Source organism: Hemitrygon akajei, chromosome 12, assembly GCF_048418815.1.
Source record: "Hemitrygon akajei chromosome 12, sHemAka1.3, whole genome shotgun sequence".
Classification (NCBI taxonomy): Eukaryota; Metazoa; Chordata; class Chondrichthyes; order Myliobatiformes; family Dasyatidae; genus Hemitrygon; species Hemitrygon akajei.
In genome coordinates, this window is record NC_133135.1 from 22,302,115 (window position 1) to 22,327,584 (window position 25,470).

At 43.3% G+C, this 25,470-nt stretch overlaps 1 protein-coding gene across 3 annotated transcripts in view; it reads right to left on the reverse strand.

The window, feature by feature from the left end:
* abca4b (ATP-binding cassette, sub-family A (ABC1), member 4b) overlaps positions 1 to 25,470 on the reverse strand; it is a 184,462-nt gene that overhangs the window by 114,550 nt on the left and 44,442 nt on the right. For all 3 annotated transcript variants that reach the window (XM_073062717.1, XM_073062716.1, XM_073062715.1), the window contains exons 9-16: positions 24,419 to 24,659; positions 22,511 to 22,650; positions 21,269 to 21,385; positions 19,694 to 19,891; positions 16,275 to 16,480; positions 11,098 to 11,274; positions 8,068 to 8,290; positions 2,429 to 2,650 (exon numbers count right to left, since the gene is read on the reverse strand). In XM_073062717.1, the coding sequence (XP_072918818.1) occupies positions 2,429 to 2,650; positions 8,068 to 8,290; positions 11,098 to 11,274; positions 16,275 to 16,480; positions 19,694 to 19,891; positions 21,269 to 21,385; positions 22,511 to 22,650; positions 24,419 to 24,659 (1,524 nt within the window). The remainder of the gene's footprint in view (positions 1 to 2,428; positions 2,651 to 8,067; positions 8,291 to 11,097; positions 11,275 to 16,274; positions 16,481 to 19,693; positions 19,892 to 21,268; positions 21,386 to 22,510; positions 22,651 to 24,418; positions 24,660 to 25,470) is intronic.

The following is a 25,470-nucleotide window of genomic DNA, read 5'->3' on the forward strand; positions in this document are numbered from 1 at the left end:
GACTTGCACCTGGACCATTGTCCTTGTACTCCTCCCATCCATGCACTTATCCAAACTACCCTTAAATGTTGAAATCAGGCCCTCCTTGACCACTTCTGCTGGTAGCTCTTCCATACTCTCACCAACTTCTGAATGAAGAAATTCTCCTCCTGTTCCCCTTTCAGTCTGAACCCAGTGTGTGTCTCACCCAGCAGTATAAAAAACCTGCTGGCATTTACCCTATCTATACCCTTCGCAGTGCTCTTCAACGACAGCGAATTGCCTTTGACACAACCACAGTGAAGGCTTTTAGAATATCTATCAGTACAACCTTGAACAGGCCATTCTTGACCTCACAATCTGCATTGTCCTGACCTTGAACCTTATCAGCTACCTGCACTATTCTTTCTCTATAACTGTAACACATTACTCTGTTATTGATTTACCTCAGTGCACTGTGTAATCATTTGATCTGTATGAACAATATACAGGACAAGCTTTCCTTTGTAACTTGTTATGTGCAGCAATAGTAACACAACTCCACTTCCAAAATATTTATGTGTCTTTCTAAAAGCCTCTTAAACTGCACTAGTGTGCATGATTCTAATACAACCACTGTTATCCTAGTCCAGGCACCTACCACTCTCAGCTTAAAAAACTTGCTCTTCACATCACCTTTAAACTTACCCTCTCTAGCCTTAAAGACATGTCCTCTGATGTTTGACAGTCTACGCTGAGGAATAGGTTCAGGCTGTTTACCCTATCTACGCTTCTTGTCATTTATAGAAACACACATCAGGCCTTTCCTCAGCCTCTGATGCTCTATGAAGAACAACCCAAGCTTGTCCAACCTTTCCTTAGAGCTCATGTCCGTTACTCCAGGCAGCATTTTATAAGCCACTTCTGCACCCTCTCCATAGTCTCCACATTCCTCCTGTAACACACAACACTCCAAGCGCAGTCTGACTAAAGTTTTGTACAGGTACAGCATGACTTCCTTACTTTTATACTTGACACCCTACCAATGAAGGGAACCTTGCCATAGGCCTTCTTTACCCCCTTATCTGCCTGCATAGTCACTTCAATAAACTATGGACATGGACCCAAGATCCGTCTGTACCTCAGTGCTATTAAGGAGTCTTCCATTAACTGTATACTTTCTCTCTTCATTTGATCTCCCAAAATGCAGCTCCCAACACTTGCCTGGATTAAACTCCAGCTGCCACTTCTCGGCCCCTATCTGTAGCTGATTTATATCACGCTGTATTCTTTGATACTGTCCACAGCTCTGTCAGTCTTGGTGTCACCTGCACACTTGCTAATTACCCATCTACATTTTCATCCAAGTCATTGCTACACATCGCAAACTTTTACCATTCTCTTTCTGAGATTTTAAATGATGTTGTGGAAAAATATGCCCTCAATGATGATGGTGTTCTCGAGTGTTCCAGATAAACACAGAGTAGAGTCAAGCAGCAGCAACTTGCCTTCTGTGTAAGTTTGCTACAGCTCTCAAGATTCTTTCTTATTATGGCCCAGAAGGCGGCCACTTGGCCTATGCAGGATCCCAACGGGCAATCTTGCCCGACCCATTCTTCCACCCTTATTTTTCCTGTAGCAATACCACATTCTCTCTTAAACGTGCCTATTAACTTTCACGTGGTCCTCTTGCCTCTTAATGAACTAGGGGACAATTTAGACAGTGACCATAGCACGTTTTGTAAGTGTGAGGAAACTGGGGAATCCAGGGAAAACCATACAGTCACAGGGAGAGTGTAGAAACACCCCACAGACAACACCAGAGGTCAGGATCGAATCTCAGTCCCCGGAACAGTGACGCAGTAGCATACACTATTGAGCAATGAATTCAGCCACTTCAGATATCCTGCCTCTGCAGTAATAATGGCAGCAACTTCTAATGTTAGTTTGGGTTTGCTCAACCTCACTGAGGAACCTCTGACCCCCTCGGTGTTCCCTGTAGTGTCTGCTAGGTTTTGTGCTGATGGAGAGATTGGACAATCTCTGGAGCATCAGGCTCTGAGGGGTCGACCTGATAGAAGAATATAAAATTATCAGGGGCACCTTATGTGCACCATCACTTTATGGACATACAATTAATCTATGAATATAAGCTATCTTATGTATTTATGTTTATTGTGCTTTTAAAATTTGACTATTCCGTTCTTTTTCTTTGTGTTTTTTTGTGCTGCATCGGATTTGGAATAACAATTATTCCATTCTCCTTTACACCTGGCATTTGACAATCTTGAATCTTTCTAATGGCTGAAGCAATTCATGAAGGTCTCCAATGTGACTCAATGTCTAAGTTGGGTGTGAGAATCCTGATTAAAATATTACAGATGCACTTTGCAATGCCCTCATCTATTAGTTAATGTGAACCAGTGCTGGACTATTCAAAGAGGTAAGGATTTCACTCTGTTAAACTCACCACTGTCAACTTCATATTTCTGGTCATCCTGTCCTGCCAAGCATAGCAGAGAATGTGAGGCAGGTAGAGGCTGAAGTAAATGATCCCACTGCAAGCAGCAGCCACGTTTGCCTTGGAGAAGAACACACTCAGCAGGAAGCACTGCATAATGGTGGCTACGGTAAAGACCAGGAGAAAGACGAAGAGGAGGAAGGGGTTGCTGTAGTGCAGCACGTTTCCTCTCTGGGAACAAAAGCAAAAGAGAATTAAACAATTAAAATCTTAAAGAACAAAATGTGAGGAAGACAAACTTCTGGAAGACATGAGAAAGAGCAAATCACATAATTAAAGGCTTGGTCAGTGACAAGAACTCTGACAGTAATTGATGATAAGCTTTGTAGACACTTTAATATGTGCCCAGTAGTGGATTGATAGTACTAACAATGTAAATTGCTGGAAATACTCAGCAGAACATTTGTGGGGACAGACAGATGAAAATGTTGATGGACCAAATTTATGGCCTAGACTCTGGAGTTCATGTTATGGTGTGTTTCTGGTTTCTGATCGTGTCTTTTTTGGTTACTATTTTGGTGATTTTGAATCAGGGCAGCTTGCTGATATGAAAACTGAGCTGAAATGAATAAGCATGGACTCTTTTGATTTAGTGTTTCATATTTTGTGTCTCTTGCTTGTTTCTTTTTTGTTTCCATTTGCACGATTTGTTTTGTTTTGTGTGTGGGCTGGGTGGAATTGATGAGTTTCTCTGAACGGGTTCATGGTGTTTCTTTACTTTGTGACTGTCTGTGGAGAAGACGAAACTCAGGGCTGAATACTGCACACATACTTTGATAATATAATTGTGAAGGAAGGACGACAGCGTCTCTACTTCCTCAGGAGTCTGCGGTGATTCAGCACGTCATCGAAAACCTTGGCAAACTTCTACAGAGGGATACATAATTCCCTAAAAGTTGAAAGGTTGGAAGAGTGCAGAGGAGGTTTACAAGGATGTTGCCGGGACTTGAGAAACTGAATTACAGAGAAAGGTTGAATAGATTAGGACTTTATTCCCTGGAGCATAGAAGAATGAGGGGAGATTTGATAGAGGTGTATAAAATTATGATGGGTTTAGATAGAGTGAATGCAAGCAGGCTTTTTCCACTGAGGCTAGGGGAGAAAAAAAACAGAGAACATGGGTTAAGTGTGAAAAGAGAAAAGTTTAAAGGGAATATTAGGGGGAGCTTCTTCACATAGAAAGTGGTGGGAATGTGGAATGAGCTGCCAGTTGAAGTGGTGAATGCAGGCTCACTTTTAACATTTAAGAAAAACTTGGACAGGTACATGGATGAGAGGGGTATGGAGGGATATGGTCCAGGTGCAGGTCAGTGAGACGAGGCAGAAAAATGGTTCAGCACAGCCAAGAAGGGCCAAAAGGCCTGTTTCTGTGCTGTAATGTTCTATGTTCTATGTGTGGTGGAAAGAGTGCTGACTGGCTGCATTGTGGCCCGGCATGAGAACATCAACGCCTTTCAGCGGAACATTCTATGGAAGGTAATGGATTCAACCCAGTCCATTACGGGTAAAACCCTCCCAACCATTGCACACATCTACATGAAACACTGCTGTGTGTCAGACAGAGTGGGTAGCAGCACTGGGGCTCCACAGGGGACTGTCCTGTGTTTCTTTCTCTTCACCACCTACACCTCGGACTTCAACTACAACACAGAGTCTTGCCATCTTCAGAAGTTTTCTGATGACTCTGCCATAGTTGGATGCATCAGCAAGGGAGATGAGGCTGAATACAGGGCTACGGTGGGAAACTTTGTCACATGGCGTGAGCAGAATCATCTGCAGCTTAATGTGAAAAAGACTAAAGAGCTGGTGGTGGACCTGAGGAGGGCTAAGGCACCGGTGACCCCTGTTTCCATCCAAGGGGTCAGTGTGGACATGGTGGAGGATTACAAATACCTGGGGATATGAATTGACAATAAACTGGACTGGTCAAAGAACACTGAGGCTGTCTACAAGAAGGGTCAGAGCCGTCTCTATTTCCTGAGGAGACTGAGGTCCTTTAACATCTGCCGGACGATGCTAAGGATGTTCTACGAGGCTGTGGTGGCCAGTGCTATCATGTTTGCTGTTGTGTGCTGGGGCAGCAGGCTGAGGGTAGCAGACACCAACAGAATCAACAAACTCATTCGTAAGGCCAGTGATGTTGTGGGGGTGGAACTGGACTCTCTGATGGTGGTGTCTGAAAAGAGGATGCTGTCCAAGTTGCATGCCATCTTGGACAATGACTCCCATCCACTCCATAATGTACTGGTTAGGCACAGGAGTACATTCAGCCAGAGACTCATTCCACCGAGATGCAACACTGAGCGTCATAGGAAGTCATTCCTGCCTGTGGCCATCAAACTTTACAACTCCTCCCTCAGAGTGTCAGACACCCTGAGCCAATAGGCTGGTCCTGGACATATTTCCACTTGTCATAATTTACTTATAATAATAATAATTATTATTATTTAATTACTTATGGTTTTATATTGCTATGTCTCTACACTATTCTTGGTTGGTGCAACTGTAACAAAACCCAATTTCCCTCGGGATCAATAAAGTATGTCTGTCTGTCTGTCTGTAGAAAAAGCAACTCCATCATTAAAGATCCTCACCACCCAGGCCATGCTCTTTTCTCGCTGCTGCCATCAGGTAGAAGGTACAAGAGCCTCAGGACTCACACCACCAGGTTCAAGAACAGTTACTACCCCTCAACCATCAGGCTCTTGAACAAAAGGGATAACTACACTCATTTAAGGACTCTTTTATCTTGTTATTTCATGTTGATTATTTATTGTTTTTTATTTATATTTGCGTTTGCACAGCTTGTTGTCCATTGATCCTGTTTACAGTTACTGTTCTATAGATTTGCTAAGTATGCCCGCAGAAAAAGAATCTCGGGGTTGTATGTGGTGACATGTATGTACTCTGATAATAAATTTTACTTTGAACTTTGAAGTTCATTAACACTGTGTCTCCCTGGCCTGTGAGCATTTCCAGCATTGTATGTTTTATTCCAAATTTTCAGCATTTGAAGTTGCGTTTGTAACATATTCCACAATGTTTTTGTTTAATGAAGAACAGTGAATGGACATATAACCCTCAAACAGAGCCAATATATATAAAAAAACAGATTAACCAGCCGTTCGTTTCATTTTCACCTGACCATTTCTGTTTAACTGTGAAGTATTTTAGTGGGCTGTGAACAGATTCAGGCTTCTACATCTTGAAACTTTCAGACATAAATAATTTTGTTGCCCTGGGGTTCCCTGCAGCTCCATCATAGTAACAAAAAAGTTCTGGAGATAAGCATCTGTCGAAATAAAGTGACTGCACAATCCAATCTCTGACTCGGTAACTAAAATATTCTCATGCCCTATCTTAGCCAAACCCCAAGCTTTTTCATTTGAAGTGAGTATATTGCAAAAGAAAGGGTAACCTTGAATCTGCAATCTCCTGTAATTAGGACGATATGCAGTGCTTGTGATAATTGCCTGATCTGGATCTTTCCTTATCCAGCTTCTCCTCCCACTCCCTTCCAAGGCAGCTCCTGATTTTTTTTTCATCACAACGAGTTGTCTCTGAACTCTTCTTAACCTGGATACCACTAAGTTGCTGTCCACAACTTAAACTGATCCATTTAGTCCATTAAAGCATTAAAAAGTTACTTTGATTTTCCGATGCAAAAGGACCCAGGAAGTATAAACGTGGAAAAAGATAACTCGCTGGTTGAGGTTGTTACCCATACACCCATTGTTTAGAGAAATATTTGATGGGAAACTAATTCAAACCAGGCTCCCAAATCAAAGAATGTTAACAGTCTTGTGATACAGGGCACAAATACACTTGATCACTGCCTGTGTCCATGGTCATGCTGATTTCAAAGTCAAAGTCAGAGTAAATTTATTCTCAAAGCATGTATGTGTTACCGGACGCATCCTTGGGATTCATTTTATTCAGGCATTTGCAGGAAAATAAAGAAATACAATAGAATTAATGAAAACTATACATACATAAAGACTGACAGACAGCCAAATGGCAAATGAAGATAAATTGTGCAAATAAAAAATACACACTAAGTATATGAGTTGTAGAGTCCTTGAAAGTGAGTCCATAGGTTGTGGAGTCAGTTCAGAGTTGAGGTGAGTGAAGTTTAAAGTTCAAAGTAAATTTTATTATCCAAGTACATATATGTCACCATGTACAACCCTGAGATTCATTTTCCTGTGGGAATACTCAATAAATCTATAGAATAATAACTATAACAGAATCACTGCCTTCTGGTTAAGATGGCGCTACTGAACGTGTGCGACTGCTTTCAGGTACGTAGTCAAAAAGCTAAGAAATCTGACCAAAAACTTCACTAAAAATACCTTTTCTGTGGTAAATTGTGTTAAATTATTGCCATAAACAGAGAAGGGACAGGCAATGGCAAAGTGACATTGGGGGATGAGCGGAGATGGTGTGCTGCAGAATCTTTGCTGATGCAGTTCTGATGGCCGTACAGCTGGCCTGGGAGTGATGTTGGAGCACTTTGAGCACTAAAAGGAGAAGTTGGGGCCTGGGCAGAGGAGATCTGGTGCCTGTACAACTGGCCTGGGTGTGAGGTTGGATCGCTCTGGGTGCCAAGCTGATTTGAAGACCTTGTGAGTGGCTTCAGTCTGGGTGACGAAATCTGGGCCCAGAGCGAGTCATCGGACGGTGTGGTTTAGTGAGAGGCACAATACGTGTCTTGACAGTTTAAACGCCAGCTCAGATCAGAAGCGAGAGCCAATTTTTCTCGCCCTCCGTGATCCTACTCTTCTGTCTGGGTGCCGGAGTCTTTCGCTTTTGCGTTGTTTGGTCAATTTAAATGTTGGCCCAAAAGGACTGGAAAGACAGGGTGTCAGTTGGGACGAGAGCAGATTTCACTTGCTCTCCATGATGGTCATCTCCATGGCGCTGTGTCTATGAAGACAGCCGCAGCTGCTGTGCTCCGTGCTCGCTAATATGATAAACTGAGAAGTGAGGCTTTGGGCCTACTCTATGCTGCTCTGGGTCTGAGCTCTCAGTTCTGGTTCAGAATGCTGTTGCTCACTTCAACTGCTTGCATGATTTGTGTTTTTTTTCCTTTCTCTTGTGCATCAGGTGTCGGTCTTTTATTTTTATTCTTTTTTTTCTTTAGTTGGGTTTTTTTCAGGTTTCTACCTGTGAACAAGCAAATCTCAAGGTTGTGTAATTCATATATTCTTTGATAATAAATGTATTTGAATCAATGAAAGTCCGCCCAGCTAGGGCATTCAACCAGAGGGCAGAAGACAACAAACTGTGCAAATACGAAAGAAAGAAAGAAAGAAAGAAAGAAATAAGCAAGCAAGCAAGCAATAAATATCTATTGCGTGAGATGAAGAATCCTTGAAAGTGAGTCTTTTGGTAATGGGAACATTTCAATCACAGGTAAGTGAAGTTATCCCCTTTGGTTCAAGAGCCTGATAGTTGAGGGGTAGGAATTGTGCCTGAACCTGGTGGTGTGCAGCCTAAGGCTCCTCTACCTCCCACTCTTATTCCTGCGCTACTGTTCTGAAGGTGAATGCCATGTGCTTGGGTGGTGCTCATCACTGAGTTCTTACCATGATCACCACAGTCACCAGCACCGTACTGGCTGCCATCATGAGGAAGCTGTCGATGAACCATGTGACCCAATGCACCCAGCTGGTGACTCCCATGATTCTCAGGGTCTCTTTCAGCCTCAGCTCCTTCTCAAGGACGATACTCTTCACGGTCATGGAGACGGAGTAAATCCAGGAGAGCACCGTGAACATCGGGAAGCAACGGGTCAGTGCTAGCATGAAGCTGGGGGTGAAAAGAAAGAGTCAATAGGCAGGAGGGGTGGGAAGGGGAACGGGCAGGCACAGCAGATAAATTGCAGCAAAAGTTAAAAGTGTAAGAAGCAAATAGATAACAATTGTGCTAATATCAGGTGGCAAGCCTTCTGGTTTACATTCCTTCCCCTCACAATGCTGTTGAGGAGTTCCTTCATTCCTGCAGGAATTGGATCCTCAAACGCTCTCCTTATTGGTCTTCACACAGTAAAACACAAGAGATTCTGCAGATGCCGGAAATCCAGAGCAACTCACACCAAATGCTGATGGAACTCAGCACGTCAGGCACCATCTATGGAGGGGAATATAGAGTCGACATCTCAGGCCGAGACCCTTCATTGGGGCTGGAAAGGAAAGGGGAGGAAGACGGAACAAGGTGGTGAGGGAGGGAAGCTTACTCTGGCTTCACCCCCTTTCTTTCCAGTCCTGATGAAGGGACTCGGCCTGAAATGTCAACCATTTATTCTTCTCCATAGATGCTGCTGAGTTTCTCCAGTATTTTGTCTGTGTTAGAGTCTTCATACAACCCAGGGTTAAACAAAATGTTTTATTATCTCACCATGGTATATACAATGTCTAGTTTACTAGATGTAAACTGTCACATTTATAATAATTTATATAAGTTTTACTAAGCAGGGAAATTAAGGGTTATGGGGAAAAGGCAGTTAGGTGGAGCTGATCAGCCATGATCTTTTTGACTTATAGGGCAGGCTTGATGGGCCAAATGGCCTTCTCCTGCCTCCATTTACTATGCCCTTATAATTAATTCAAACTAAAGTTCATCAGCCTGAAAGCTTACTTTCATTTCTTTCTCTACAGATAACACTTGTTGAGTCACTTTCTATTTTTATTTCAGATTTCCAGCACCTGCAGATGTTTGCTTTTCAAGTTAGATTTCCTGTAAACCGAACATTAAGAAAATGATCAATTTCTTCTAGATTCTAATCACAAGTTTGTAAATTTGTGCCCAACAAGCATCATTTGGTGGCTGGTAACTTCTGATTAGGACATGTTTAAGATTACATTATATTCTCTGCATCGTAGGTCATGCCTCCAGAAAGTCTCTCGCAGCAAGCCTGGTTGATTTATAACAATAATGATCAATGACTAACCTTGCGTTGTTTGTGGTTGGAAATTTAGGAATTTAAGCCTGAAAGTCTTGGGAAGTATTCGCTGAATTATTCCAGTTGTAATCTAATGTGTAATGTTTCCCCTGGGTAACCCACCGATAGAACGTAAAACATTACAGCACAGTACAGGCCCTTCAGCCCACGATGTTGTGCGACATTTTAACCTACTTTCAGAGGCCCTATGTTGGTCGGGGTCGAGCATGGATGTTGCATCCCAGCTGCCTCTGTGATACACAAGTCAGGGCAGTACGATATGGAGAGCAAGCTGTTGTTCATGCAACAGACTCCCTGCTCCATGCAGCTGACGAATCCAAGGGATACAGTTTGGCACCAGTTTCGTCGCAGGAGTTGCCAGTCAGTATTGGTCATCATAGGACTGCCTTAGGGCCTCCAGCTCTGGATTTTTCCTCAGGGTTTACTCCTGAAGCTTTCGTCAAGAGTGGGTATATCCGCAAGGCAATAGAAGCTTGAGATCAGAGTTTATCTTCTCCTAGATCAGGGGTTCGCAATCTGGAGTCCATGGATTCCTCGGCTAGTGGTAAAAGTCCATAGCATAAAAAAGGTTGGGAACAAGATATTAAGAGGAATAGGTAGAGTGGACAGCCAGCACCTCTTCCCCAGGGCACCACTGCTCAATACTAGAGGACATGGCTTTAAGGTAAGGGGAGGGAAGTTCAAGGGGGATATTAGAGGAAGGTTTTTCACTCAGAGAGTAGTTGGTGCGTGGAATGCACTGCCCGAATCAGTGGTGGAGGCAGATACACTAGTGAAGTTTAAGGGACTACTAGACAGGTATATGGAGGGATTTAAGGTGGGGGGTTATATGGGCAGTTTGAGGGTCAGCACAACATTGTGGGCCGAAGGGCCTGTAACGTGCTGTACTATTCTATGTTCTATAACCCCATGCCTGGATGAACTGCCAGCCACTGTGACAAACCACATCTGCCCAAACCTACTTTAAGATCAATCTAATCAATCTGAGAATGCAGCTTGTTGGGGGTGTGGTGGTGGGGTAGAGGTGGCAGACACTGTACCCTGGTGCAGAGTGTTTGAGGCAGCACAGCAGCCGAGGGCCTGACTCCTGCCAGCTGCCAGTGGGAGGGATCTTCCCTTCAGAAGACCTAGTGGGGGGGGGGGGGGCATCCACATTGAGCCTCAATATTAGCAATATCCAGAGTTGACCAAAAACTACAGGCTGAGTTTCTCAATAGTTTCATGTGGTTGTGGATTTCATGGCATCTGTGGCATGATCCTGATGCAGTTGGTTACTTCCCTTGTCCTGACCCCTCAACGTGGACTGATGAATTCAACAGGCTTTTTCCAGAAGTGTTTTCTTCATATTTCTGGAAGAATTGACCTGACACTTGAAGAAATCACCTTACTGTTAATGAAATTGGAATAAATGTACTACTTGTACAGTGAACATCAAACATTCCAGCACAGTATAGGCCTTTCAGCCTATGACGTTGTGCCAACCTTTTAACCTATTTTAAGATCAATCTAACCCATCTTTCCTACATAGCCCTCCATTTTTCTATCATTCATATCCTATCATTAAACAGTGCTAAAACAAAATCCAAGTTGCTGAAGCTAAATCATCTTTTAAAAAATAAAATTTTAAGAGAATACCAGTTAATAGTTCACTCACATATCGTCAACAAAGCAGGGATATGGCATTTGTTGGACATAGATTCCCGATGGGACCTCGGTGCTGGTATGGGTCCTGATAATTCCATGTTCAATCATGTCTTGTAAGTAAGCAAAACCTCCCCAGATATAACGCAAATCCTCTATTGGGTCAGCTCTGGGTCCTGGGTCCCAGTACCTGTGGGAGAAGCAAGCACCCAGTTAACATAAGATACAGAATGAGTGGCGCCCAGTAATGGTGTAAATAAGAAGGGCCCATGCTCATGAGGTGGAAATATCAGGAATCTCTCCTTTCCACATGCATGATCAACACATGGGACAACTGAAAGGGCAGAAACATCTCAGAAATCACAACAGATTGAAGGAGATTGAGAGGAAATGCCAACCGTTTCAAATCAATTGCGGGGATGTTGCAGGAGCGCATGAGGTAAATGGATTGCGCAGTGAATTGATTCGCCCCCCCCCCCACACACACGCAGAGGGCTCTTTCTTTATCGCCAGGCATTCAAGGGTGCATGTTTCCGTCTCGATGGGCCGGTTCACCATTGCCACAGTAAGTTGCCCAGCACGTGCTGTTACTGGCGTGACTCAGTAAAAATGTTTGATCATACCACCCCATTGTCAGTCTTGCTCAGCACATTCATAAAGAAATGGATTGAGACTCAGCAGGGAGTAGGCTCTTCGGACATTTCGAGCCACTCCGCCTGCACATCCTCAGACTCTGTCATTAACGTGCTTCACTGTACGCATTGGTGTGCGTGCGTGCGTGTGTGTGGGTGCACGCGTTTCTGTCTATATGTGTGGTGGTTGGGGAATGGGTGGCAGAGGGATATTTCTGGGTCAGGTGTAGAGATCCTTGGATCCTATACCTGTTTTCTGTAATTGAGAGCAACCAGTGTGGTTGAAGCTGAAATTTTATTTGTAATTTTATGGCATCAGATCTACTATTTTATTTATTTATTGCGATACATTCTGGCCCTTTGAGCCTGCTGCCTGATTTAACCCCATCCTAACCACAGGACAATTTACAATGATCAACTAATCTACCAACTGATTCATCTTTGGACTGTGGGAGGAAACTGGATCACCCGGAGGAAACCCACGTGGTCATGGAGAAACCGTACAAACTTCTTACAGGTAGCAGCGGGAATTGAACCTGGGTCACCTGTACTGTGAAGCGTTGTGCTAACCACTACGCCACCATGTAGCAGTGCTTTTAATTGTTCATCACTGGTGGCTGCTGCAGTCTGAAACTCTGGAATTCTTTCCTTAAATTGTGCTTCCCACCTTTCCTTCCTCTGATAGGGAGATCACTAAAACTTCTTCCATCCTACTTGTTTTTAAGTTTTGGAAAATGCAGTATGCACTAGTATTGTGCTATGTGATTCGATGGCAGATGTTGCTTGCTAACCCTCCTGTGGAGCACCTCGGAACACTTACTACATTAAAGATAATCTACAAGTGCAAATTGTTATGAGTGTTCAACAGACAATTAGGCTGCGGAAGTTACATACAATTGAGCTGAGAACTTTCAGGGGGACAAATGACCAAGAGGAGTTCAAGCAGTTCATGGATGCTTGAGGTTCAAGGGTAGTCCTTGTGCTCATTTGAAGGGAACGTAACTGGGAATCTGCTCCTTTACACCGCTGTGTTGAGAATCAGGGCTTACTGCTTGTGAATCAACCACCAATTCGCTTATCCTGTTAATAGATTAACAGAGGGCAATATGTTAAGCGTAGCTATCTTGACAGGTTAAGCAGATTTCTCCCGTTATCACTTGCCGTTGTGAAACAGTGAACTGATTTTTAATGTTTTGTAGATTATTACCACCTGCCCGTTGTTAGAGAAGAGTTAGGGAGACACAGTGCACTCAGTGCCTGAATCGACAGTCACCATTACCGCCGGCCACAAAAGGTTGTTAAGGTTTGGAGTTGTCAGTGATGGGCTGGGGAGCACGTAGGTAGCAGGTACAGGAAATTCAAGTCACAGAAGGGAAGAGCTCAGGTGGCACTGGAAGTGGACAAGGCTACAAAACAAAGATGAATGGGTCCGTGGAAGAATTTGTAGATAAAGGAAAGGGATAAATTAAGACTTAACAAAATCACTACACATGTGGCATGGTGTACGAGTATGGACCAATTTTGTGGGTATAGTCAAATCTTTGGTACTTTCCCAAGTACTCAACCTTCACATATGAATGTAGATGTTAATTGTTGAGACACAGACTGTCTATATAGCAAGTCCCACACCCAAGCATACATTTTTTCTGCACTAATGCATAATGCATCCATGTTCCATACAAGAGAGATCATCATCATTATGTGCCGTGTCATATGACATGGGTGATCACGGTCTTTCCATGACTATGATTGTTCTTAGCAGCTTTTTCTTCAGAATTGGTTTGCTATTGCCTTATAGGCAGTGTCTTTACAAGACGGGTGACCCCAACCATTATCAATACTCTTCAGTGATTGCCTGCCTGGCATCAGTGGTCACATAACAAGCACTTGTGATGTGCACCAGCTGCTCATACGACCAGCCACCCCCTGCTCTCATGGCTTCATGTGACCCTGGTCAGGGGGCTAAGCAAGTGCTCCACCTAGCCCAAGAGTGACCTGTAGGCTAGCAGAGGGAAAGAGCACCTTAAACCTCCTTTGGTAGAGATGTATCTCCACCCTGCCACCCAAACCTGATCACTGGTTTCAGTGTCCCAGTTATCCCCCCCCCCCCTTAACTCTGAAAATATAGGGCAATTGCAGTGTTCATCTTTAAGATAACTCATTACACAGAGCAGTTGGTACTGTGTATGAAGACCTTCTTGTTATGCCTAACCCAGCACCAGACCAGATGGTGCATTTACTAATGAATCCATCATTACAACTTCAGCAGATGTTTATTGAACGCAGAATGGTATAGCATAGTACAGGCCATTTGGCCCACAATGTTGTGCCAACTTTTAACCTACTGCAAGATCCCCCACCCTCTCCATCTGCCCACCACCCACACACTCCCCCCCACCTCCCTCCTCTTATTCTACTCTTCACTGCCCTCTCCTATCAGATTTCATCTTCTTCAGCCCTTTGTCACTTCTGCCTATCGCTTCTGAGATTATTGCCACCTTCCTTCAGCTGTCTATCAACCCTCCTCAGCTGGATCCACCTATCACTCTGCCAGCTCTTGCCCCACCTTTTTAAACCGGCTAACTTCCCCTTTCACTCCTGAACCGGTGAAAGGTCTCAACCTGAAACACCCACTCTCCATTTCTCTCCATAGACCCACCGAGCTCCTCCAGTGCTTTCTGCGTCATTACTGGTAATAAAATGTAGCGATTCAGGTTCCTACACCTGGTGCTGAATCTTTCTGATGCCCATGACAGAATCAGACTGTGTAGCTTATTCCATTTTAGGTGCATGTTTATCCGGAAGAGGCATTGCAATCTAACTCAGTGCTACTGGAACGGCCTGGGGGTTTGGTTTAGTGAGGGAGTGTCGCATCCTGTCTCAAGTGAAGACAGAGTTACAATGAAATGGATTGAAACTTGTGTTGGCTCTTTAAAGAGTGGCCAAACCACACAGTTGGACTATTGCCCAGTCAACGTGGCTGAGAATATTCACAATTAGCCTTGTATAGGCCCTGGAGCAGGGTGGGGTACACACAACATAAAAGAACCCACAGTCAGATAGAGGGGAATGACAAGGAAATAGCTACACCAAAGCTCTGTGGAATGATGAGCAGTGGGGATCACTCAACATCTCCCATGGACACTGTGCTTCTATTGTGTGAAACAATCCCCCATTGTGTACATGTTACAGTCATAGGAGAGAATGTGCACTTCTAATTTCAATAACTCGGGCTCATCTGGTTACACTTCATAGCACAGCCAAGTGGAACAATTGGAGAAGAGCCCATTCTGAAACAAGCTGGATGCCACCGCCAGCCATTTCCAAACTAAATGCCCAAGCAAGTAACCGTGGCATTTGTCTGCCTGTGGAACTGATGGGGGTGGTGAGGTAGAGTCCATGGGGGTTCAATTTCAGCCACTGAAAGCAATCTCTCTGCCCAGTGTTTTTGTTTCCATGTGTCCGACACAATGCTTTTGTCATGTTCGACAAAGGCAGGAAACCTGTGTGGGAGAGTTTTTAAAGTGGAAAAGCGCGTGCTCTCAGGCAGTCCCGCTCTCTCGACCTCGGAAGCCCAAGTCCAGCCACAGCCAAGAACACAGATCACAAACTATGACATCTTCTGAGCTGTCCACGAAGCACAGCAGGACCACCTGCCTGACCGTTAGATCTCACCGGACAGGCATGACCCTATCCCACCCGGGGATCCATTCATTTTTACCTCTCTCAGTATTGTGTGCAGCTTCTGATGGAAGGTCAATGAGTGAAAAGCTTGCTCTGATTTTCCATAGAGGCTGCCTGCCCTGCTGAATATGTTCAGCATTTTCTGTCCTGTTTCTAGTACAGGCGGCATTTTGCTTCTGCGCACAGTACACGGTGTTGTTTTCAGGAGTGATTGGAGAAATCAGTCAACTTTCCCTCCTGGTAAAGCATGTTTGCAAAATGGGTCCAAGCCATTTAAAATTCACACGTACTTCATTCAGATGTCGGTTGGAGGAAGACAGATCAGACAGACGGCACTCACAACCTGTATCATGCCAACAGGACACACAGGGAAGGAATTCTACCGATAGGAGCAGACGCACAAATTGCTTGAGGAACTCGGCATGTCCATGGACATATGGCAGGAAGGGATACAGGGAGAAGGCAGGAGATTGGAGCGGAGAGGAAAAGGAATCAGACATGACGAAATAGCGGAGCAGCTGTGCCGAATGGCCTGACTCTGCTCCAACGTCTTACGGGAATGAATATAAAATCACTGAGAGTTTGCAAATAGCTAGCTGGTTTTACTTTCGGAACTTATAGACCTCTTCATGCATTTAAGGTGAGAGGAGAAAGTTTAAGGGGATGTACAGGGGAAGTTTTTCTTTGACGCAAAGTGATAGATGCCTGAAATGAGCTGCCAAGGGTAGTAGTGGAAGGACATACAATAGTGGTGTTAGACACGTGAATATACAGGGTGGAGGGACTGTGTGCCAACAGAAGGGAGCTGGTTTAATTCAGCATCTTGGTCTGCAGAGACCATTCTACCATTCTACGTTCTATGAATGAAACTGACCGGTCTTTTATTTTATTTGTTCGCTCCACCGCATCAATGTCCATCCGGATTTTATACTTGACATGAGCTGGAAGCTTGTTTGACCACGGGTGCAAGTCCGGGAACACAATCCCTGCCCAAAACTTGTTCTCCTCCAGAAGGTAAAGTGCCCTGTGGGTGAGCTGCCCTTCGTCCAAGTGGCCTTCGAATTTATCCAGGTTTAAACACTGCAAATAATCAAAAAGTTTACCACAAGAGAATGGCTGAGTAAATAGCAGAGTGAGAAGATAACAGTTTATGGTGTCTGTAATTAAATGCTTGAAATGTAAACAGTAATTTATACTTTAGTCGACTCTGCCGCACCTGCAGTAAGCAACCACAGATGTCCAGATAACAAAAACTTGTCTTTTGTTGAATTATCGTGGAATGAGCAAGATACTTAAAAGATGTGAAGTTTAGCAAAACAGCACCAGAATACAAGCTTATCTTAACTCTTACCGTTCTGTCAGCCTTTCACTGATTAAGCAGCCAAAATCTGAAAAGCACTTTGAATTTAAATGGGAAGAGAGGAAAAAGTGCAACAGGTTTCAAACTCACAAAAGATGGGCCCCGGAAAATTATTCTCACAAAAATTGATCGATCCATGGCACTTTTAGGGAGAAGAACAGAGGTCCATAATCCCTGAATCTTTAAAGCGACAGCTGGAATCCTCACTGGGATTCTTTCATATAGATCATTGAAAATGATCTTGCTGGTCTATCCTACCCAATCTCCAGGCATATATTCTTGATGCTGAATCACTGAAAGAAAATTAACTTTGGAAGTACAGGAAGATCTCAAAACAGTATCTGTTTGCTGTCAAATGTTGCATATTTGGTGTTGGGTAATGTCATCTCTTTTCCTCGATGAACAGTTAAAAAAACACTAACTAGCAATTACTTGTCTTCAATATCTTGATGATCTTTTTAATCTCCTTTGTCAGACGACTGTTACAGCGCCAAGACATCTTATCTCCTGAGTGAGTGGATTCTGGAACAAGTGCGGTTGCCGGGGGATGAAGTTAAATCACAGAGCTGATTCAATCTTTATTTTGAAAAAAAATTCCCAAAGCTATATAAACATGCTGACAACAGTGAAATGTGTCGGTAACGCCAGATGAGTGTTCCCTATGGCATGAACTAAACCAACAGCAGTGAAAATGGAACCCTGTGTACTTGAATCTAAGCTTCACTAGATCTTCAGCATCATGGCTAAATAGGTGTTGAGTATTGTGATAGTTTCACAAACACATTGAGGCATGCTGTGTATTGGAATGTGCTGATTGAGATACTAATATGTACTATATATATATATAATTTTGGGGACTACAGGCTCCTATAGTGGCTGGAGTGTTTCTGTCAGTGTTACATTGTCACATGGGTCTTCTGTCCAATAGGACTGCAGCACATCCCTATAGTGGATACTCTCAATTATCAATTGAACTGCAAGAGGAAGGAAACAACTGGTCTCAGCAGCACCAACATGCCCTTCTAGACTGCCTTCATTATACCAAAACAGCCAGGACTCTTCATGGGGGTTTTGGCAGCTGTTCACCTTATTCTGCATTCTATAAGACCAAAATACATAGGAGCAGAATTAGGCCATTCAGCCCACTGATTCTGTTCCACCACTCAAACATGGGTGATTTATTATCCCTCTCAGTCCCATTCTCCAACCTTCTCCCCATAACCTTTGATGTCCTGACTAATCAACCTCTGCTTTAAATATACCCAATAGCCTCCACAGTGGTTTGTGGCAATGAATTCCACAGATTCACCATCCTCTGGCTGAAGAAATTCCACCTCATCTCTGTACAAGGGGGCATCCTTGTATTCTGAGGCAGTGCCCTCTGGTCCCAGACTATAATGGAAACATCTTCTCCACATCCACTATGCCTATCAATGCTTGATAGGTTTCAATAAGATCTCCCTTCATTCTTCTAAACTTCAGTGAGTAAAGGCCCAGAGCCATTGAAAAGTTTTCTTGCTTTAACGCTTTCATTCCTGGGATCATTCTGTTACCTTGTATTACCCCAGCGCACTGCACAATGAATTTATCTGTATGAACAGTATGCCAGACAAGCACTTCACTGTACTTCAGTACATGTGACAATAATAAACATGATTCCAATTATCTTCAAGGAGGAGATAGAGGTAGAGTGGCATTGCTGTTTGGAAATGAAACTACAAAGCTTGGAGCCATGGCGTCAACAATGGGGCATTGAAAATGGCTGCCCATTGGCAGGGAGAGGAAGACAGGGGTCATTATAGAAATGGAGATGCCTGAAACGTGTGGCCAAAGAGGGAGTTAAACAAGAGGGTGAGATTTTAAAAGTGTGAAAAGCACTCGATACCGTGGTTCTACCTATTCCTGATGTTGCTGAAGAGAAGCCTAGGCCCTGTTACTGTGCTATGACCTAGTTAGCTGAGTCAGTAGACCAGATACCTCCATCAGAGGCACTAGCCTCCCCACTGCCACGGACATCTTCAAAAGGTGGTGCCTCATGAAGGTGCCATTAAGGGCACTCACCATCCAGTACTTGCCCTCTTCTTATTACTACCATTGAGGAGGAGGTATAGGAGCCTGAGGACACACACTTGATGTTTTAGGAACAGCTTCATCCCCTCCACCATCAGATTTCTGCATGGTCCATGAACCATGACTATTTTGGTCTTTCCTTGCGCTGTTTATTTATTTTGTTATACTCCTTGTAGTAACTTTTTTGTATTCCTCTGCACTGCTGATGCAAAACAACAAATTTCACGACATGTGACAATGATAATAAATCTGCTTTAGACGTTGCCGCACTGTTCCAAGTAAACACCTTTGACCACAAGAAAAGTACACAGTAAGAGTCCAGCCAGGAGAAGGGGCCAGATGGTGCATGGGAATAGCTGCACCGCAAAATTCCAGATCAGCTAGGAACTGGGTGTAGTTTCTGAGCAGAAGTTGATGGGTTCTTACTTAGTAAGGGTATCAAAGGATACGATGAGAAGGCCAGGAGAATGGGTTATAAATCGGCCATGATGGAATGGTGGAGCAGACTCTTTGGGCTGCATGGCTTAATTTTGCTCTCATGTCTTATGGTCTACGTACCCTGCTGCTCCCTCACTGTGACTGTGGCAAAACTGTGGGGCTTACTCATTACAAGGGCTGCCGCTCGAAACCATAATTTGCAAACCACCCACCCACTCCCTCTCATCGTCAATTTGGGATGGTGATATAGAAATAATGGTCTGAAAATGAATAAATCATCCTGAAACATAAAATAAGAAATGGTTCCTGTACAACACTAAGCTGCCTTATCTGCCAGGGAGTAGCTGGTTACAGAGTTACAGCAAACAGGTGCAGTTCACCTCTACAACACAATCCGAGACTGATCAATTTTCCTGTTTTCTTACCTCCATATAGTTATTGAAAGTGGTGAGGATCTGATCGGTTACATTATAAATATTCTGCCAGGTAAAGATTGGCGTTCCATCTGTACTATCAGTGAATGGTCTGTTGTTTAGGAAGTTTATGATGTCATTGGCAGTCACGTCCATGTCTTCCAGTTGCCTGTTTATGAAATATGACACAGTGGGGTTTTTTATTGAATCCTGTGGGAAATAAAAGGCAAGGAATGTAGTGAAAAAACATACCAAGGATTAAACCTCTTTCTATGACAGTTTAGCTGCAAGTGTTCCCAGGCCTGGTAGACAGGGGCATGCATGGGAATTTATTGTGCCTATAGCAATTCTTATGTCTTGCACGGCACTGCATACATTTCACAGTGTATGTCAGCGATAATAAACCTGATTCTGATTTAAATTGCTTTTGAAAAGGCACATGAAGCATATTGTGTGCATATGTGAATACATGCAGTCCTTTACTAAACATGATGAGGTAGGGTTAAAGGTAATTGAAGAAGGGTCTCGACCTGAAACGTCGACTGTTTACTCTTTTCCATAGATGCTGCCTAAATTGCTGGATTCCGCCAACATTTTATGTGTGTTGCTTTGAATTCCAGCAACGTGCCTTAGATGAAAGATCAGCAAATAACCTCCATTCTGCAATGGTTTAAAATAAAATCCCTTCCCATACTTACTCTCCTACGACAGCTCAGGGTTGAGTTAATGCCGTAGTAGGGGCAATTTTGTATACTAAGTGCATGGCCTCTTGGAAATGGTTTAAAGTTGCCCAAATTCATATCATATATCAACCTACATAGTTAAACTTCCATGTGTCAGTCCTCTGGAATGCAGAAAGCCCATTGAGAAGTATTAGAGCACCATGAGTATTTTACAGTTCTTGAATTCCTATGTTAACTACTAATCTTAAAAACAATCTCTAGCAAATTTGAGATTATAACTTGACACTATGAAGGCACAGCCTGGGGTTGGCGAGTGTGGGGAAACCCCTGGGTGATTGAGTACAGAGGTCAAAGGTCCGAATACAGCACATCAGTGGGCTTGTGGCCTGAATCAAGGACTGGAGGTCAGAGGCCTGGAGAAAGCCTGGCCTGGAGATGTAGGCCCGACTGTGTGTGTGGGTGAGAAGGTGAGAAAGGGGCTTGTTTTGCTGTCATCATTTTGTCTCGTCGTTGTTCTTGTTGCTTATTGTATGTCAGCTGCGTTTTGCTCTGCTGAAGATGGTAGGCATGTTATGTTGGCACTGGACCATGCACCAATGCTTGCGGGCTGCCCCCAGCACACCCTTAGGTTGAACTGGTTGCTAATGCAAATGAAATGTATTTCAATATACATGACAAATAAATCTACCGTAATCTAAATCTACTCACTAAGGGAGGGAAATATTCTCGATACCAGATAGAGAAATCAATGCCAGTATAAACAGGCCAGATATCTACTCAAATCTGCTGTCAGGTTCATCAGAGGCAATTGAACATTCCAGATAAATATGCTGATAAAAGTTAATGAGTTGAGAGATAACTGCTTGGCATGTGGGGAAACACTTTGCTTATGGTCAGCACTTACTCGTATTATGTTCATTTGCACACCGTTTTGGAAGAAGTTCCAAAGCTGAGACTTCACCTCCTCCCACACCTTCCCAACCTGCTTAAGTCTGTGCAGTTCCTCAAAGGTGACATTAGCCTGTGAAGAAATTTCCGACAGCATGTATCAGTTTACGCTCCATTTAAATACTCCCAGGACGCACGTACGGAAGAGTGGTTTGAACAAATTCTTCTTTTAAATAACACAGTCATTTACAGGAGTTGCTAAATGTCTCACTGGGTGATCAGATATAACACCGTATATGTGATATTGTGATGATATGGCGCCTGTAAAATGTATCCAGGGAATCAATAACAGCTGGAGGAAATTTTTCAGTAGAACCATGGCATGATCCTGAATCTTCTGACATTTTGGAAGTATTTGGGCTGGCTGATGGTTGCACTTTGAGACACAATACCATATTAAGTGTTTGAGGAGATGTATTGAATGTTGGCTTGGAACTAATGGCCATAGACCACATTGCTCTATTTTCCAGCTTGTGCAGCATGTAAAAGATGACCTTAATCACTCTTCAAAACCAAAAGCAGCATTTGACATGCAATGCAAAATCTACAAACTGAAAAAGTATTTGACAAGTATTCATTCTGTATTTCCTAAAGTATTGTTCAGCCATCTTATCTAAATACAGATACAAGTTCAACACCTTCACGTTCTCTGGAGAAGCAATTATTGTTTTGTGTTACAGTGAAAGGCTGATTGCAGCCAATAGGCTATGGTGTGTAAAGCAAGTCTTGGTTTTCAGTGGACCGCCAGTCCTCAGTACACAGCAAAATCCAGGTTAAAACATTAATGATGCTCATTTACAGTATATACAACTTTATTCAAAGTTAGCATTCTCACAAGCAGAGAAATACTCAAGCAAATTAATAAACTGCCCTCAAATGATAGGATTGCATGCATGTGAAATTAGCGATGCTAGCCATGAAACTAATGAGTCATCTTAGAACCCATTTGGTTAATCATAGGGTAGGGAATCTGCTGACTAACCCAGTCTGGCCCTAACATGATTCTGGATCCATAGCAATATGCTTAGCTCTGAAATGTCATCTGATGGCACCTAACGGGCTATTCAGTTCACGAACAAACAAGAACGGGGAATAAATGGGCGTGGACTCTGGCATCATGGAAGTAGTGTACGGAAGGACCTGTGCTATGTATTGCTTAGATTCTGATGAAATTATCCCAACAATCCTGTGAACTCACGTTTTTCATCAGCTGTCGTGTTGCAGGAGAGTCTGGAGAGAACAGAACCTTGCCCATTAGTAATGGCTTCATAACGTTCCAGACTATCTTGGTTGCAGGGTTGGACTCCATGTTTTGATTAAGTGCATTACAGAAGGGAGCTACAGAAAACATGATCAAATATTAGTCATCTGACCATCATAGACTGCTACCTATTCCAACAGAAATGACCAGAATAAAATAAAATCCTTCCAAGCAGATACTGATAATATTTGATTGATACCCACTCTCTGCACTTAGTTTCATCAATTTACAGCTCGTGAACACTATTGACAGAGTACTGTTGTGGACACCCATGACAGCAGAGCAAATTAATGGGATAATTCCTTTCAGCAAAGGCGTTTCCATATTTCTGTTGGGTAAAGAGTTCCAGGATTTAGAACCAATGATGAAATAACATTATAATTTCATGAGAGGCCAATTATGGTAAATGGTCACGGTCTTTTTTTCCCCCAGGGAGTCTAAAACTAGAGCACATAGTTTTCAGATGAGTGGGGAGAAATTTAAAGGGGACTTCAGGGGTAGGTTTTTCACCCAGAGGGCGATGAGTATATAGCATGAACTGTCAGACAAAGTGGAAGAGGCATAAGATCATAAGATATAGGAGCAGAATTAGGCCATTTGGCCCATTGAGTCTGCTCTGCCATTTCATCATGGCTGATCCATTTCCCTCTCAGACCCAATCTCTTGCCTTCTCCCTTGTATGCCTTCACGCCCTGACTACTCAAGAACCTCACAACCTCTGCCTGATGTTGGGGGAGCAGCATTGATGCTGATGATGCAAAAAGACCAAACAGATTCCGTCAAGAAAGCTGGATCCGTCCTTGGCTACAACCCGACTCTTCTGAGGTAGCAGTGGAGAGGAGATCACTAAACAAACTGTTATCCATTATGGACAACCTGACTCATCCTCTCCATGACCGACTGAATAAACAGTGGAGCACCATTTCAAACAGACACATTCAGCTCCACGGTCACAAGGATCACTACAGAAAATCTTTCCTACCAAATGCAATAAGCATATACAATAGTTCATCTCTGTGTGACAGGAGAACACACATCATAGTACAATAGTCACTGTTTCATTATTTTGTATGTTATTATTGCACATTATTATTGTGTATATTATTATTTTGTACTTTATGATTAGTACATATTATTGCTATTATTATTATTATTACTACATTTATTATTATAGCTAAGTGTGTTCTTAAATGTTGCTGCCGTAATGAAATAATTTCCCACTCGGGATCAATAAAGTACTTATTATTATTAGAGTATACCCAATGACTTGGCCTCCACAGCTGCCTGTGGCAACGAATTCCACAGATACAGTACGTGCCTAAGTCTTTGCACAGTACTGTAGGTGGTCTTGTTTCTGTACAGGAGCAGCATGTTAGTGAAGGAGCTAACTTAACACTTTACAGTGCCAGTGGCTAGGGTTCGATTCTCGCTGCGGTCTGTAAGGAGTTTGTACATTCCCGCTGTGACCGCAAGGATTTCCTCCGGGTGTTCCGGTTTCCTCCCAGGTTCGGGTAGTAAAGGATGGTAAGCTGTTGGCATTGGAAGCATGGTGACACTTGTGGGCTGCCCCCAGCGCATCTTCAGACTGTGTTGGTTATTGTCATGGGTAACACATTTCACTGTATGCTTCAATGTACATGTGACAAATAAAACTAATCTTTTCTCTTTATACAGCGTTACTCTTGAATTTGGTGCTGGAAGTTGTGGGCTCGGGGGGTGCTGTTAGAGTAGGTGGGTGAGTGTGTTTCAAGGACTGGACACAGTCTGGACTGCAGTCTCTGTTTGAGGATGGTGGAGTGAATGAACGTTTATGTCCATGGAAACTCGATGGAAAAAAATACTTACTTGTTGCATAATCATACGTATACTTAGACTCTTTCTTTGTGTTATTAATTCCCAGGAAAGCCTTGTAGTTGTTATCTTCATACCAATTAAAAGAGAAAACCCTGGAGCCTCCTTTCTCAGGATAGCCACAGATTAGACTCGATAACAGGTCCATCAGTTGACTGAACGACGCAGGACCACCCTCAGTAAACAACGGGTAAACAACCTGTTGTAGATCTCGAACACTGTCCCGAGCAGTGAACTGTGTGGAAATCATTTGAAAAGTATTGAGTACATCCGTCACTTCATACATGATTAAGTTAACAAAGCAACAAAATAGAGGAGGGTGCAGAGTGGGCTACCAGCATGCTGCCTGGACTAGAGAGTATGTCTTATGTGGATAGGCTGAGTGAGCTGGAGCTTTTCTCTTTGGCGTAAAGGAGGACGAGAGGTAACTTTAGAAATGTACAAGATGACAAGAGGCATAAATAGAGTGGACTGCCATTACCCTTTTCCCCCAGGTGGAAATGTCTAATACAAGGGGCATAATTTTAAGGTGATGGGAGGAAAGTATAGGGGATGGCAGAAGTAAGTTCTTTACTCAGAGAGTGATGGTTGTGTGGAATGCCCTGCCAGGGGTGGTGATAGAGGCAGATATATTAGAGGCATTTAAGAAACTCTTAGATAGGCAATGTGGTTGATAGAAAATGGTGGGTTATTTAGGAGGGAAGGGTTAGGTTGATTGTAGAGTAGGTTACGAGGTCTACACAATGTTCTGAGCCGAAGAGCCTGTAATGGCTGTAGTGTTCTGTCTTCTATGTTCGAAAATAGAAACTTGGAAAGATCAAGCTGCTCCGTCAATATCAGGGAGGGAAATGAGAGGCGTTTTTGTGGAGGTCCTTCAGGAAGAAGTGAGAGGAATCACCAGCTCATTTCCAAACAGTGGTATGGGAAGGTTCCAGTTCTTATTTCCACCAACACACTTACAAGCTCTTATCATCACTGTTCTAATGATAACAGAACATATCGACCAAATACGTACAAGTACTTACAACAGGAGGCTAGGTACTACT